This window comes from Neltuma alba, unplaced genomic scaffold, assembly GCF_004799145.2.
Source record: "Neltuma alba isolate B1F8T4 unplaced genomic scaffold, ASM479914v2 tig00010294_pilon, whole genome shotgun sequence".
In the NCBI taxonomy this organism is placed as follows: domain Eukaryota; kingdom Viridiplantae; phylum Streptophyta; class Magnoliopsida; order Fabales; family Fabaceae; genus Neltuma; species Neltuma alba.
Window position 1 is genome coordinate 1,061,357 of NW_021635212.1, and position 17,242 is coordinate 1,078,598.

At 33.5% G+C, this 17,242-nt stretch overlaps 1 protein-coding gene across 1 annotated transcript; it reads left to right on the top strand.

Annotated features, from left to right (window-relative positions):
- The first annotated feature begins 1,943 nt into the window (after positions 1–1,943).
- Positions 1,944–13,142, top strand: LOC114755593 (uncharacterized). Its single transcript, XM_028944478.1, has 10 exons — positions 1,944–1,974; positions 2,045–2,123; positions 3,086–3,240; positions 4,199–4,365; positions 4,774–4,906; positions 5,638–5,697; positions 6,007–6,156; positions 7,278–7,342; positions 11,343–11,414; positions 13,017–13,142. The coding sequence occupies exons 1-10, from the start codon at positions 1,944–1,946 to the stop codon at positions 13,140–13,142; spliced, it is 1,038 nt and encodes a 345-aa protein (XP_028800311.1).
- Positions 13,143–17,242: the final 4,100 nt, after the last annotated feature.

A 17,242-nucleotide genomic window follows, 5' to 3' on the forward strand; every position in this document is an offset into this window, starting at 1 on the left:
TAACAAAATAGTACAAAGAAATTGCAATCAAAGTTATTATCATGACAAAATACTAAAACATAAGTATCAAAATACTGCATTAAAAACTTGGCCCATTTCACACACACACACGCACACATTTCTGAAACAGGGTTGTTATCCTTTGCCTCAATTTTTGTGTTGTTCATACATTGTTTCCTGAATCCTGTTTAAACCAAGAGGGTATTGTAGATTTAATTTTAATTTTCTCGAAAGAGAAAGCAAAAGAAAAATGTCAATTTCTCTTCTTTTCTTTTTTTTGGCAGAGTCAAGTTCTTGTATCTTTTGGAGAGAAAAAGACCTTAACATGGTACACCCTGGCCCTTTTTGTAAGCAATTTTAGACTAAATTATGCAAATCAAAGAGTTAGTTAAAATTAATCAAAGTTAATAAATATTAAAAAAGTTGGAATTATTTTTTAAAATACCCTTATTTATGAGAAAAATATAAGAAAGATAATAAAAAATTATTATAATAAAAAGAGCTATGAGAGAGAATCTACGGTGGGGAGAGATTATAATAAAACATAATTTTGAAAATATTTATTATTTAGGAAATGATATTTTAGAAAAAAAATAAATACATTAACTATTAAAATAAGTCTTTAATAGTGGTAAAATAGAAAATTTTTTATAAAAATTTACGACAACTTATAAATATTACTTATATTTAGAGATAAGGGAAGATAGTGATTGTTACTTCTAAAAAAAAGAACCAAGGGAGTAATTATACGAGGATGATTTATTTTTTTCCCCGGGTGAAGGAATGGATGATTGATTTTATTTACATGAAGATGTTGTTTGCAAGTTTGTAAAGCCGGGTTTTTTTTTTTTCAAAAAAAAAAATCCTGCCGGTCTTATGCATAAATAATATTACAATGGTCTATAATGTTACAAAATGGCTTTGGTAGTTCAATGGTCTATAATACTACCTCCGGTCTTTAATATAAGACCCTATTTGACTTTTATTTTGATCCTAAATATAAGACCCCAATCCATTTTGTTTCTCATATTTATACATTTTTTCTAAAGTAATTCTTTTAATAATAATAGTTCTAGTCAATACACTTGATTAATAAGGATATTTTAGGAAAGACAATACCTATTTAAAACAAATAACTAATTCAACTTACTTCCTTAATCTCCTCAAATTAGTCAACTGGTTCTTATAATTACGACCGGAGGTAGTATTACAAAATAAAAATTACTTCCTACTTTATCAATGTTTCACTCCAATTTTACCGATCGTCCCCATGGGACCCTACTTTATTAATGTTAATTATAATTTTTATAACGATTTTTCACAACTCTATTAAATCATTTTTCATATTATTTGACACCTTTTTAAACATTCATAATGTGATTAAAACTCTTTTAACTATATTATTTATCTTGTGTTTTTCATATTTTTAAACTAAGTTTTTTTAATATTCATAATGTATTTGACAATTTATAATAATATTTACAACTTCACGTCATTAGTCACATTATATGACCAGCTACTAGAGAAAAATTTCATGAATGAGAAAAATATTATAAACTTATTAACATTTAAAAATTTTAATTTAGTCATGATGATTGATTTGAAATTTTAGAAATTTAGATTTCTTTTGGTTTTGAAATTCAAATACTCGTGGGTTCCTAATATTTTTCCAACCCTCATGTCTTTTAATGAATATTTTCTCACTCTTAACAACCCCCCCCCCAAAAAAAAAAAAAAAACCACCTGCGGAATTTGGCATCCGTTTTCCCGTACAAATTACTCAAGTCCCTAGTGCATGAGGGGGCCATTGTAGTCAACTGTATGAGGAAGAGAAGCCTTAACCTCTCTTCCTCTCCCCTCCCCTTCCTTTAATTAATCTCCCCTCCCCTCCCTTCCGTTGAACCAAACAAAGCCTTAGCTGCGAGTGTGCTAAGTTAACGAGTATGGCTTCGCCGGAGCCCAACGATGAAGATCGTATTGTAGAGCTAGTCGTGCGTGATGCCCTGATTCGGCCGGCGATGCTGATGCTTTTGCGGTTTCGGAGGACTTTGCCCTTTGCTCGCGCAGCCTGAAAGACCCAGGATCAATATCTTCACCCTCTCTTATCCCCGAAGAAAATCCAGAGTAATTTTTAGTTTTTTTTTTTTTTTTTTGTCTTTTTTCTGTTTGTCATCAAGTCTTCTTCGAGATTTTAGTTTAGAAAGTTGAATTATACGTAACTTTGAGAATGTGACTGTCAACTTAAGAAAAAAAAAAACAAAAGAAAGGAATTTATTGAATTTCCATTTTCCCCAGATAATTCTTTGTGGTTAATTAGTTTGTTAGTGTATTATGAAGCATGATACATCAGTTTTTGTGCAGATAATTTTGTGCGTAGATGATCTCCGTTAGCGTAAAAGTCTGGCGTAGACGATCTCTTCTCACGCTCTATTGATAGAATGATAGAAAAATAAGTCTATTTGCTAGTGGAGAGTCATCTTCACGGATTTTAAATTTTAGAGAGGTTCATTTTGAAGTTTTTAAAGAGAGGGAACTTTATCAGCGCATAACTGAAAATTCAAGGGCGTTAAGTTGCAATTTAACATGAAGGGGGAAAAAAATGACAGTGCGTCCTTTATTTGCGAAGTATGGCTCTGTCTTCAACAGCAGGAATAATTTTTTATAGGATGACTGACAAATTGAGAGGATTGATGGGAAAGGGGCTTTCAGAATATGGGTTTCCACAAATGAGTCGGATGAGTAATTAACTTCTGGCAAGTGACAAAGGGAGTACCTTGCGTTGGTCTATCCTATCAATTGCGTAGGATAAGGACAAAACTAAACTTACTTTGTAAATGACCTTTTTTTCCGTCCTTTTTTCCTTTTCTTGGCCACATGGTGATTTACCTGTTCAAATTCACTTACAACTTACAAGCTACGAAATAAAACAACAAATATTAAACGGGAATTTTTCATTTGAAATGTTGTATTTGCTTTAGATGAATTCGTTTTGTCCTACAATTAGAAGAAAAGATTTGTTTTTAATATTGTCAGACAAATTTGAGAGAAGAAAATGAAGTGGATTTCTGGAATCAATATGGTTGCACGATGAAGTAGCAAGATTACTTGAGTCAGAGCCTTCTTCTTTGAGCCATTTCATATTGTGGGTATGGAATGGATCTAGATACTCTGGTTTACTTTGTATGGTCCTTTCATCTACCACCTGTTTTCTTATGGAAGTTCTTTCCAATATTTTTTCTGGTAGGTTCTTCAGTTCTGCTCTGTATTTTACTTTGCCAGATATTAGCGTCTGTATAATTAACAAAAATGCTAATGAAACATTAATGCATTTCTTTTAAAGAAAAAAGGGATACACAGACCTTTTATGATTATTTCATTTGCTTTTGCTTAGCACTATAGTTATTCAGTCAGTTTTCTTTTCGGCCTGAAGTTATTCAATCAATCTTAAGCACACATATATTTGAAATTTCTGAATATTGTTTTGCCATATTTCTCAATCATGCTGCATCAATCCTTAAATATAGGGCAATTTCTAGAAGCTCTACTTGCCATGAAATACAGGGCAATGCATAGTGTTTATAATGTTTCCCAATTATAACTTTCATTTATTATTACTTCATGTAATCAAGGAGAGTTGTTTTAAAAGAGTCAACTACTTAAATGTAAACATTTATTTCGCTCGAGAGTAAAATTGGAAAGATATAAAATGTGTGAGAAGACTGAGTTTTTAACTAACAATTTTTCGGAACTGCAAAGTAGTTAACATGTTTTATATTATGGACCAGAGGGAGTACCTCCTTTAGATGTGTTTGTGAAGAGAACAGAAGGAATATCTTATCATTGTTATCAGAAATTTAGTTATCATTGAAGAGAACTGATCAAATTGCTTTGTTGACTGAGTAAATTGCTTTGAGAACTGATCAAATTGCTTTGTTGACTGAGAACTGATCAAATATCTTACGTTTGGCACCTGCAAGGAAGGAAGTAGTAGGGAGTATATGTGTCTGCATTAAATTTACGCAAGGTCATGTTTCTAAATTGTCCGATATAAAATTTTAATAGGGATGGGTGCAAAAAAATTTTTTTTTTTTTTTGGGGACATACTTTTCGAACTTCAAGATTCACCATTATCTTGATATAATCACTTTTCTTGTTTGTTCATATTTTTATATTTTGAAATAAATTTCTGATTTGGCAGTCCAGGCAATTCCTTTATCTGAGGCTGCTTTCACAGGATGTACAGTTATGTTGGTACTATCATATATATGGTTGAGAAAGGGTGAACAGCCGCTTTCTGGAACATCCCATGTTAGGAATATTTTGATTTCAAGAGCCCTTGTAGGCTGTTTGTCTTTGTCAAGTTTTGTAGATTGGTGAGTTTTCTTGTTTTATGATTTTTTTAAGTATTTCATAGATCATTCTTGATACTTTTGCCTAATTTCTTCATTGAAGATCTTTTCACTACTTTTTTCCTTAACAGAAGTTATCATAGTTTTAGGATTTAAGGATCATGGATTTTTTTATTGAATATTTTGAGTGTTCCATGGACGGGGGATGGCATACCATAAAAAGCTCTTTGGTTTATACAAATACTGTAATTGTTTTGCTAGCCACCCAATGTGTTATCCAGCAAAAGTATTTGTGAATGTTGCATTGCATTTGTATGTATCTTGTAATTCATAAGTATGAAATGGTAAAGGTCGGAGTCTAGGATGTAATTCTGTCTTAATGCCCTTTAGAATTTAATTAGTTGCAAACTACTGCAATAACAAGAATTCTGTTCTTTTCAGTGTTCAGAGGTTGCCTTTCTCTCAGGCTATTGTATTAAATTTAACGACTCCTATTATGGCATCAATTATGGCTAGGCTCTTTTTGCATGAGAAGTTGAAAATTGCAGATATTGCAGGTAAAACGTTTTAGTTCAGTTCTTAAGATCCAATGAGAATAAATATGTAGATTTTCTGTGTGAAGAACCCAAAAAGTTATAGTTTGGTTGGATGATTTTTAGGTGGAATAACCATCTCCTCAGGTGGTTATCATTTTATGAGTGCTTGTTTCTATACATGTTTTTTGCATTCTATATTCTTGGACTTGTTGTTATCAGATATTTCAAGCTATGCCCATGAATCGTTGCCCTTATTGACAATCCTAGAACTGCATTCGTTAAGCCTTGAAAGTCTTAACTTTCTCTTTGGTTGGGGTTTGTCTATTTTCTTTCTATCCCTGTATTTTGTATGCAAAGAGGAATCATAACCATTATGTGACTAACAATAAGATATTTTATATAAACATAGCCATTATTGCGAAGGAAAAAAAAAATGTACTAAAATATTCTGAATCAGTAAGCGACCAGTAATTGTTAGATGAGTCTTGGGCCTTGGCCCATATTTATGCTTAACCTAGTTCTAAGTTTTCTTTGTTTAGTGGTTGTTAGTTGTTCAAACTTTATTACTTGTTATTATTTCCAATGTACTTACTGCTTTGTTTATTCTGTTTGACTTTGGGAGTGAATCATTTATTGCTAACTGTTATGGTCCTCACATTATGTACCCATCTCTTTTTCTTCAGTCAATATAGAGAAATACAGAATTTTGTTTTCCTGCGGTAATGATTGATTATTTATTGTCATTAGTTCAGGCCTCGCTTGCAGTTTCTTTGGTGTGCTCTTCTTTTTCCACGACATGCTTGCTACAAAAGGTAGAGCAGCTTCCGCTCTCAGTTTGGTGAATATATCTTTTTTTTTTTGGGTATGATTTATGAATTTGAATATTTGTTGTTCCTTTATGTTATAGTTGGTTTGCACAATTTAGATTTGTGAATGTACTGGGTGAGAATGTCCTAGACTTTGAGAATGCCGAGATCTATCGGTTTCTCTAGTTCTAATCAAGTTTCTTATGTTTTTATTTACTTCTTATAATTGAGAGGAATAATCTGCATTTTATTCTTTGATGATTCAGTAAGAACTGTAATTCAGCTTAACTACTCTTTCTATTTTTTGAATTTCAGGACACTTAGTTGAAGCTGAGGAAGAAAGTAGTGCAAATTATAAAGGAGGTCATGTATTTGCATTATTACTTGGTCTCGTTTCATCAATTACTGGTGGAAGCAGCTACTGCCGTATAAGGGCTGCAGCAAAAGCTTCTGATCAGCCACTATAAGATCATAAAGTTGTTTGCTGGTATATGCTTGTCATTATTATTTTCCTGGATGTAGATGCTCTGACTCACAAGCTTTTTGGGTGCTAGAAGAGGATCAAATGCAAAACCCTTTACCCTCAGCAGAATGTCAAAATCCGACAAACTCATTGCCAAGCTATTAACTTTATTTTCGTTGCCGTTCTTATTGTAGGCAATGTCCTAGGATGGCCTAAAACTTTGTTCCAAATTCTTTTGATTTATAGTTTACAATTCTTTTAGAATCTTTCGGATATACATGGAACACTAGAGTATGGGGAAAATCTCTCTGATACTGCTATGGGTTAGGCTAGCAACGGTCCTGCTGTCAAGTCCAAGACACGTGACATGATTACAGGGGAGAAATAAAAGCAAGACTTTAAAACCATCTAATCCCTAAAAATCTGCAATGTGATGATCTAGACAGGAAAAGAAGTTAAAAATTTAAATCACTAAACAGCATAATTGCGGGAATAATATGTCATTGATATATGCTTAATTTGGAAAGGTTAAGATTCATGGGCAAGTTAGGCAACAGGAATGCTAACCTGCCAGGCTTTTGGGCTGTAGCCTGGATAGAATACTTCTTTGGACCGAAAAAACTGGAGCTCATGATTGTTGCACTGTTGCAGTATTTCGTAGCGGAAAAAGGGAATGAAACTTTACAAACAGGGGGCCTGTTATTTCTCAGTAAGAGTTGGAGTTATGTTACTTTAGCGTTGAAAACAAATCCAAGTTAATTAGCTATATTGATAACTTGCCAAGATTCACTTATTTGATAACTTTGGAGTCAAACAATTTACAGCAAGCAATGTCTGGTATGGCGGATTTTGGTATGCATGTTGCTGACCATGTTCCACAGATATGCTGACAAATTAAAATTTGTTACTCTGCAGTGCAATTCTTGTGACTCCAAATTGATGTTGGACAGAAAAAAATTTACTCTTTAATGTAGGGTAGCTAGAAGCACATTTGATTATAAAAATTGTTTCATGTTTTATCTACCCAAAGAGATACTAATATTCAGTGAAATAGGAACTAATTGAGTAATTCAGAGAGTTTTTATAAGTTCTCTGACCTCTGAAATTCTGCCATCTTCCAGGGTAACTGTCCTTGCATTTAGCATGCTGGCTAGCCCAGTGACGGCTGTATGTACATTCTTCTTTGAGGTAAAGTCATGGTGCACTTAAGCTACTATTTCAGGGACAGTGCTATGGTATACTACCACCAAGCCTTTGGTAATCTACACTAGGTGGATGCTGGTAATAAATAATTGGTAACCAGGGAAAAAAGAAAAGCAGATTCCATGAAATGCCTGATTTATTTTCCTCCATTACTGTGCCAACATTTCTAAATCATCACTTAGTATAGCTTTTTTTTTTTTTTATATATAAAGGCAAGCAAGAAGCTTGAAAGTTACAAAAAGCACCTCGGGTTACTGACCCGTTTGTCCTTGACTAACATCAAAATACTCCCTACAATAATTCGGGATATCCTGTAAAAATATATACTCTTGCTCAATATGATGAGCCATCCTAGCAAGCTTATCGGCACATCCCAAATTTTCCCTGAATGAGTGCAGTATTTCAATGTCCCATTTATCAAATATCAGATTTCTCAAGGCTTGTACCGTCTCCCTCAGAGGATGTGAGGGCTCACAATCGGTCAGAAGTAGGTGAAGGGCTTCAGCCGAATCCGTGTATAGCTTTATTTTACTATACCCCAACTGTTTGCAAAGTTGCAGTCCAGTCAGCATAGCGTGGATCTCCGCAGCTGTTGAGGGCATGGTTCCCAACTTCCTTAGAAATCCACCCTTCCACTGACCTCGATAGTCACTAATAAAACCTCCACAAGTTGTCGCACCTTCTCTTGATTTGGACCCATCCACATCGATTCTGATATAATCAGGAGGTGGGAGATTACGTTGTGTGGTACTCCTCTCTGGAACCTGGTAAATCTGGTGTCGAAATTTTTCTTGTTGTATCTCCTCCATTAGGTGGTTCAGGATCTTGAACATTTGGTCCTTTGGCCGAGTAGTCTTTTCCCCAAATGCTTTCTTACATCTGTTCTTTCAGATGGCCCAACAGACTTGTCCAAAGATTCGACTCCACGGCCATCTGGAAAATCTTCCATTTGCTGGGTTGTTTTCGGTGTTCCATTTGAGCCATACCTGCAAATCACAGAGAAAGAAAACAGCATAATACAATGGGTTAATTATATGCAACCACACTCTTTTTGCTGCCTCACAATCTCTCAGTGTATGTAATATAGATTCTTTGCAACCACACTCAAATGGGCATTCCTCATTTTCGCTATTTAGGTGTTTTGCTCTGATTCCATTCATAGGAATTCTCTCATGGAAAACCTGCCACATGAAAAATTTTGCTCTTTCAGGAATTCCCCAGCGCCAAATTCGCTTCCACATAGGATTTATATTTCTATTCTGCTTTTCATAGATCATCCTATATGCAGTCCTAACATTGAAATTACCATCAGTGGCATTTCTCCAGCATATCTTATCCTCGCCCCTCCCTGTTGGTGGTCTGATCATTTTGATTTTCTCCAGCACCCAACTAGGGAAGCATTCACCCCATCTATTCAGATTCCATTGGCCATTATCTGTCACAAAGTTCCTCACCGGTTCATCTGGATTTATTTGGTGGAGGTTTCTATTTGCATAGAACTTTAAAGGAAGTTCCAGGGGACTCCACAAATCACTCCAAGCTTTTGCTGTTTCTCCACTCTGTAGTTGGAATCCCACGCCTTTCAGGAACTCTTTCCAAACCAGTGTTATCGCCCTCCAAACTTCAGATTGGTTCCTTTTTTGATTGACTTCTGGCATCCTATTCTCCCCACAATCATATTTCGCCTTCAAGCATTTGACCCACATTGCTTGGGGTTTTGTAAGAAATCCCCAGCATAGTTTCATGATGAAAGCCACGTTTTGACTATGTAGATCTTTGATTCCAAGGCCACCTTCCTCTTTACTCTTTTTAATCACGTCCCAAGCCAAGAGATGAAGTTTTCTACCTCCATTTTCGTGATTCCAGAAAAAGGTTCTACTGATTTTTTCCAGTTCAGCTAGAATGCCTTTTGGGAGTAATGTTGTTTGCATTTGGTATGAAGGGAGTGTTGAGATAACCGAATTGATGAGTATTGATCTCCCTGCCAGGCTCAGGAATCTCCCTTTCCAGTTTGCCAGTCTTGATCTCACCTTCTGAAGTAAGGGAGCGAATATCGTCTTGGTTACTCTTTTGTGTAGGATTGGTACACCCAAATATTTTCCGAGGTCCTGCGTAAGGCCAATCCCAACCATCTGGCTCAGTTCGTAAGCTCTGTTAAAGTTTACATTTCGGGAGACAAAAGCCTTTGACTTGTTCAAATTTATTTTGTGGCCTGAAACCTGACAGAAGAAATGCATGATGTTTCTCATTTCCAACATCTGATCTGTTGACGCTTCTCCGAACAGAATCAAATCATCAGCAAAGAAAAGATGTGAGATGATTGGTCCCCTTGTACTCAGTTTCATCGGTTTCCATCTTCCCCTTTCAATCTCATGCTGAATCAGTTGCCCCAGCCTTTCCATGCACAGGACGAATAAGTAGGGGCTTAGGGGATCTCCTTGTCTCACTCCTCTAGATGGTTGAATACTCTCTATTGCCACCCCATTCCATAGGACTCTCATCGAGGCTGTGGAGATGCATTTCATTATGATGTGGACAAAATTATCTGATAGGCCAAGGCTTTTCATTGTGAATTCTAGGAAGTTCCAGTCTAGCCTGTCAGGCTTTTTCCATATCTACTTTTATAGCAATAAATCCTGTCCCACCCCTCTTAGTTCTCATTGTGTGGATCGCCTCTTGCGCGAGTATGATGTTATCACAGCTCTGATGTCCACATATGAAGCTACATTGGTTCTCTTTGATCAGGTACGGCATAACTCCTTTGAATCTGTTTGCAAGAACTTTGCTTAAGATCTTAAAACTGACATTACACAATGAAATTGGTCTGAAGTCTTTCAGGGAGGTAGGTTGTTCTACTTTCGGGATTAAAATTATATGCGTCTGATTCAAGTCCCTAAGAGATTCAGGATCAGACCAGGCTGTGTTGAGTAGCTCACAGATCTTTGTACCTACTTTATTCCACTGTGTTTGGAAGAAGTGGGGTTGTAGGCCATCTGGTCCTCGGGCTTAGTATAGCTTTTTTAACAGTCAATTCTATAACATTTTGCTCTCGGCTATAATTTTTTATTTGGATAATTCTTAAATGGTGCTTTACATCAAATATATTCCCTCTTTAAATACCTTAAATGGATGAATAAAATTATTTCAGTAACCATGGAGGGCAAATAGATGATTTCACGAGTTTCTAGCAAATGATTGATCATTGCTGCGCAGACAAAAGTTTAATTTATATGTCAAAGTTCTAAAGCACTATAGTTTTTTGAGTACCATGACGTGCTTTATATGACATTTGAAAAGGAAAGATGAATATAAGTGAGAACTGAACATTAAAGAATTCACAAATGGTTGTTTTGTAATGCTAATCCAAATATCCACCATTCTGATTAATATAATACTTAGATTTCGGTCATCCTTTCTGCTAGTTATTAGGTAGACTTCTAACTATCACATGAGTAATATGGTGCCACTGCAGGTACAAAAGCTTCTAACTAATTAAATAATTCCTCTTAGAATGCCAATCACTGGCAAAAGAAAAACTTTCATCTTACTAGTGATTAATTTAGTGACTTCAGCAAAATCCGAACAATGATGCTAGTTTTACTTTTGCTGCACTAATAATTTGTATTGATTTTTTTTGCTGTTTATACACGATTTTAGCTACTTAAATTATAGGATCATAGGCTCCTCATGATATGATGCATTCATAAATTCTATTAATCCACGGAATATTTAATACATCATAGCATATTCATTTGTTCATTACTGAGAATATAGAAAAATGTGGGTTCTGAAGTGTCTTTGCAGTCACCTTTGCCCTGGCGTTGGCTACCTCCCTTTAGGATGCATCACATGTGGTTTGGTCTAGCTGGTTATTGTTAGCATTTCACTTATTTTCACCAAATTTCTCAGCCATGATTAATCTGTGTCATCTCTCTTATGAACTTCATTGATACTTCGACAAAATAAAATCGTCTTGTTGGTGCAGGATTTTGTGCTCCCAGGACATCAGTCAATCATACTCATGCTTGTACTTAGTGTTCTCGCTTTCTTTGCTGAGGTACTATTCTAGGCTGTATTATGAACCTGCTTTTTCCACCCTACAAAATTGTAATAGAGAGAGTCAGTGAGTTTCATAACAGGCTCATCGTGCTTATTAATAATTGACTGCATAGAATTTTTTGTCTCTTTGGGGATCATCAGTTAAGGGAAAGTGAGATATTAGGAGCAAAAAGAATATTCAGCACTGTGTTACTCTAATGTATTTCACTATCCAACAATCATGTTACTTGTGTTCTTTTTCTAATATATACTTTTTGTATAAAATCTTGTAACTTCTTCCTTGCTATGCCCGAGGGATATGTAAAACATTGTTCTCTGTGGAATACATTTTTTAACAATGTTGTTCTTAATTCACATTATGTTATGACATTTTTTGGAGAACTACCCGTGTATTAGTTGTCCATTTCATGAAGTCAAAGAAAGAAGTGACCAGCTGTTTCTTCGTTTGAAGTCCCTCAATATTGTCTTATTTGCCATTTATCCAAGTCGTATGATGTGTTTCTTAGACAAGCATGATTATTACGTTCTAAAAATATTCATGTATGAATGGTCTAAAATAGTCCCCCTGTATCGTATTGCCATAATAACAACCTAAATTTAAGGCACCCTAAGTTACGGCTAGCCAATTAAAAGTAGGGAATGAAAGATACTTGCTGAACAGCCATCAGAATAGGATACTAGCATTTTGACCATTCCGCTTGTATGGTTGAAAGGTGACATGGAACTTTTCCGGTCTCCGAAAAAGTTAGTTCAAATCAATTTTCAGACATTCATTATATTTTCCAGCTCTAAGAAAGCAAGTATGCACATTTGGCTTCTAAAAAACATAAAAGAGTATGAAAATGAGCCGAATTGGTGGGAATCTCAAGAGGTTGCCACTTGTGTTCTTTCACTCTGTGACAAATGGTGAAGAATATGTTGAGATCAGTGATGAGTATTTTATTTTATTTTATTTGTGGAATGTACTTTGACTCAAGAGCTTTCTCTTTTACCTGGGGATCTGTTGCAGCAAGACATCAGCTTTTTTTCCCTCCATTGTTTGATGCAGACATAAGTACTGTTTGAATTAATTATATTATGTTAGCTCTACTCTTTTAATATAAAATCCAATTGACTAATTTGAAAAAATTAAAAAAATTACTAAATATAAAATTTTAATCTATTTTGTCTTTTAAATTTATAATTTTTTTTTTAAAATATCCCTATTAGTTGTAATAGTTCTCAACAAGAGATAATTTCAATGCACATAATTAAATATAGTAGTTTAAGGAGTCATACATTTATTACAAATAACCAATTTTATTAATTTTCTTAATCTCTCTAAATTAGTTATCTAACTATTATATTAAACTACTCCTTCGATTTTAAATATAAAACCTTTTTATAGCATAATTTACATTAAAAAAAAGTTTTATATTTAGGACCGGAGGAATATTATATTAAAGAAGGGAGGTAATAGTTTTGGGACGGCAAAGGATAATTGCCCTGCTTGTTTCAACTCTGCTACGCGAACAAATTGCAAGCTAACTCTTCTCCATTTAGCTCGAGCTGAACTAAAATCCTTACACAAGATAGTGATGACGGCTCTGTTTGTGTTTAGAACAAATTTCTCCTCTCTCTCCTGACTAGTGGTTTCGTGGAGCCCAATGCTGAGATGGCTTCAAATGTCATGGACTGCCAGGCTTTTGCCACAGAGGAAATGAAAAACAGAAAGCGATCGATCTGAGGTTGATTCTGGGCATTTTCGTTCAAAGAAGACCAAAATGGTTTCTTTTTGCACTATAGTTTATGTTAAAAAAATGAGGTACATTCCTTAGTAACATTTTGATCTGCTTTTGACAATAACTCTAACCAATGCCACGTGAGATTTCATCTTTTTATTCCCACCTTGTCAACAATCTCTCCATTGAATAGTTAGTCCTCTGTTTTCTCTCTATATATTAATGAAAAATTATAATGAGGTCCCAAGAAAAAAAAATTACAAAACAAATTGTATAGGTTGTCATTTTCTCTCTTTGAAACTTGAGTGTAATTCTCCTTATATTAATAAGCAGAGGTAATATATCGCTAAACAAGGCATTGCCTATAAGGCCCTTCTTCGCCTAGCTAGCCTGTCAAATTTAAATCCTTTACAATTCATTTACCCTGTTTGAAGACATCCGTAGGTATGACTTTATTCACATTTGCATTTTTGGGAAAAATAATGTTATATCATCCTTAGTATTTATTTTATAGGAAATGAGTCCCCATCATTGGTTTTCAGACGTAAGATATTGGACAACGGAGACAAAAAGAAACAGTCAATGAGGAAAGTGAGATGAGTATTCTCTTCATTATTTGTATTGTTGGCTGTTAATATCAAACTGAAGATTGCAAGATAGAGAATACCACTGGAGATTGCGAGAGAAAGATATAATGGTTCTGGTCGAGTTAAATGTAGGATATCAGTATATTTTTCAAATTATAGGGACTCATTTCCATTAAAATATAGGAAGGTTATTCAATTCCAGTAGGAATATTATTAAGTGGAGAGAGCAGCAAAATTTGTTAGATGACATTGATGAATTCCAGCACTTGGTCATTTCACTCACAAGTCACAAAATTTGATAGACGAGACTGATGAATTCCAGCACTTGGTCATTCACTCACAAGTCAAGTGGGTAATTCACTCACAAGTCACAGTGGGTATATTTTAAAATTTCTGTCGTTTAAAATTATGAATACAGATCAAGAAACCTATTTGTCATTTAGATCGTTATTATTCAGCCCAGGAACTTACTACTACCTCCTGTTTTTAACATGACAATTAGTTTGACATTTGATTTAGTTCTAAAGATAATATCTCAATTCACTTTACCTTTCATATTTATCTATTTTTTTTAAGGTAGTCCTTTTAGTAGTTACACATGTAAAATGTTTCATCAAATGGTAGTTCTACTTAATATATATGACAGGCAATAGTATTTTAGGAAAGACGGCACATAATTACTACAAATGACTAACTTAATTAATTTTCTTAATCTATGCAAATTAATCAATTAGCTTCTATATTAAGGACTGGAGAAAGTATTAAAATATTTGTATATTACATTTTATCTTCCTAATTTAGAATTTTTTCCCCCCTCAAAATATGATTATTGATTGTAATTAAAGAGGCCCCCATAGTTCCAAAACATATGATTAAAAATGGTAGTTTAAATGTATAGAAAAAAGATAATTTAGAAAAATCAACACATTTATTATAAATAATAAACTTAATTAATTTTTTTAATATCTTTAAATTAGTTATCTAGCTCTTATATTAAAAAAAACAGAGATAATAATAATTATTCTAAAAAGGAAAAATTGGTTTACCTGTCCTTCACCACCTGGCTCCCTCTTAGGGCATGTTTGGATTGTAGTTAGAAACTGCAAAAGTGTCTTGGAATCTGTGAAACTGAGGTTGCAAAATTGAGTTGGACAAAAATTGTTATTTAGTTGGGCTAACATTTTCAACCAACTTTTGACTTTTAACCTCAATTGGACTTAAAAGAAAAAAAAAACTGACTTTTCAAACTGCAGTTTCAAACAGTTATTATTAAAAATGAGTATCCCAGATTTACCCTCACATTTTCTCCTCTGCCTCATATCTTTCATTAGTATAACGAGTTTTTATTCAGACCAAATGAATTTTAATTTATATTCATGTTTGTCCATTATGTAGATTTAATTAATTATCTATAATGTGTTTTCAAATTTTTCTTTGTAACAAATATTTTTATTTTATAATTTCACAAATAAACTATTTATATTTTATCATAGTAATTTTACGTATTTTTAAAATATTATCATATTAAAAATATAAAATTTCAAGCACTAATATTCAATAAAGTTCATTCCTTTTCAGTCATTTTACAACTAAACTAACTTTTCTATTAATCATTTAAACAACTTTCAACTTTTTCAACTGACTTTTTAAAAATACCTATCCAAATATACTCTAACTGACTTTTACTTTAACTTCAGTTACAAAAGTCAGTTGAGCTAGAAATCAGTTTTGTCTAATACCAATCCAAACATGCCGTTAATCATTATTCACCACTAAATTGGTTTGGCCTTTCAGTTTTCTAAGGAAAAGCTTTTGAGTTTTAGAATTCTCAAGGGTTGTTAGTGTTTCTTTTTGATTCACATTTCCACACGCCCTTGGTCTTTCGGTGCAAAGCACTCCAAAAGCTACTTTTAAGTCTCCAACTTTTATTTGTCAGATGTGCGACCTCTATTTTTATTTTTTTCCCCCTCCTCATTACAATTTAAAAATGAAAAGGTTTGTTAAATAGTTTACATGGGTATTAAATAGTTTAAAAAATTATCATATTAACTAATTTTTTTGGTAACACATTTAATTGAGAGAATTATAATAAGGTTCCAATAAAAGAATAACTACCAACATGTCCCACTAACAAGTTAAAAAGTTGTTATTTTTTACTCTAAAACTTATTATTACAAACTGTTTAAGTTATTGTTTAGACTTATTAGTAATAATATATCTTTCTTGGAAGTTAATTGCGATTCCTCCTATTTAATTTTGAATTGACGTAGGTTTTTGGTTTTAGAAAAAATTGTAATTGTAACAAAGTCCCACTCAAAAAAATTTAATACAAAAAAGTACTTTAAAATTATCAAATAATTCTAAAAACTCAAAGAATCTCATTGTAAGAGTTTTTTTTTTATTTGTTTAACTACTAAATTTTTTTTTTTAAGTATGCGGCTATCTTCTTTTTTGCTTGAACTTAACCCTCAAATGTAATAATTCTAGGAAAAATATCAGCAAAATAATTAATATCTAAATGTTCTTGTAAGCATTGTTTGAATTGTGAGACTTGTAATAATTTTTATAAGCCAGCAAGAAACTTGTCATAGATGCTATAAAGGAAAAAGGGTGGATAAAATGATGTGAGGAAGAGGAGAAAAGTGTGAATGGAGCGATGATAAAAATTGAAGAGACGGGGAACATGGATGTGTAAGAAAAGGAAAAAAGAAAAGAGGGTAACTTTAATTAAAAAGAGGGGGGGGGGAACGACTTTGATTGGAATGCAAATGGAGAGAGGGGCAATGATAAAAGGGCCGACCCACCAATGACTGGAGATGATGAGTCCCACTTTGCTGGGCTCTCCCTTGGTTTTTTTTCATTACTTACTCCATATATTGACAACACATTTTATTGAGAATGAGAAAAATTTTAAAATTTATTAATTTTGTGTTAAAGTTTGATAATTCTCCAAATTTAATCCTATTTAACATGAAGGAATGAGTGAGAATTAAGAAATAAATTTGAAGTAAAATTATATATTTATTTAATCAATTTTATGTGACCATTTATAGTATTAAGGAAAAAAAGATACCGTGTATAGGACGGGAGCTGTTGTGGCATTCCAATTTCCAACTATGAATTTTGCTATTGCCTGCCAATTGCCGGGTTATGATTGCAGTCTCCAAAAGAAATTTTAAATCTGTACCTATCCCTTTCCCCTTAAAGTTTACACCTGTTTGGCATTTAATATAACACCTAGTTAACTAATTTGATTAGATTAGAAAAATTAGGTAAGTTAGTTAATTATAATAAATATGACATGTTTTTTTAAAACACTATAATTATCTTTTTTAATATCTTATCTCCATTTTCTATTTGATTATGATTGAGGGAGTATCAACAGAGGTAATTTAGAAAAATTGATAAACATGAAAACTAGGTTTTATATTTAGAACCAAAATCAACTCAACAATTAAGTCTTATATTAAGGATAAGAGGAGTACTTTATTTTAATTGCTAAAAATGCGGACCATTTT

What these genes read in the sequence shown, in the direction of transcription:
- LOC114755593 (XM_028944478.1), top strand. Translation starts at nt 1,944, where the DNA reads ATGGCTTCGCCGGAGCCCAACGATGAAGATC. An exon ending in TCTTTCCAATATTTTTTCTG is followed by an intron (nt 3,241 to 4,198) that starts GTAGGTTCTTCA and finishes CTGATTTGGCAG; the next exon opens with TCCAGGCAATTCCTTTATCT. An exon ending in CGACATGCTTGCTACAAAAG is followed by an intron (nt 5,698 to 6,006) that starts GTAGAGCAGCTT and finishes TTTGAATTTCAG; the next exon opens with GACACTTAGTTGAAGCTGAG.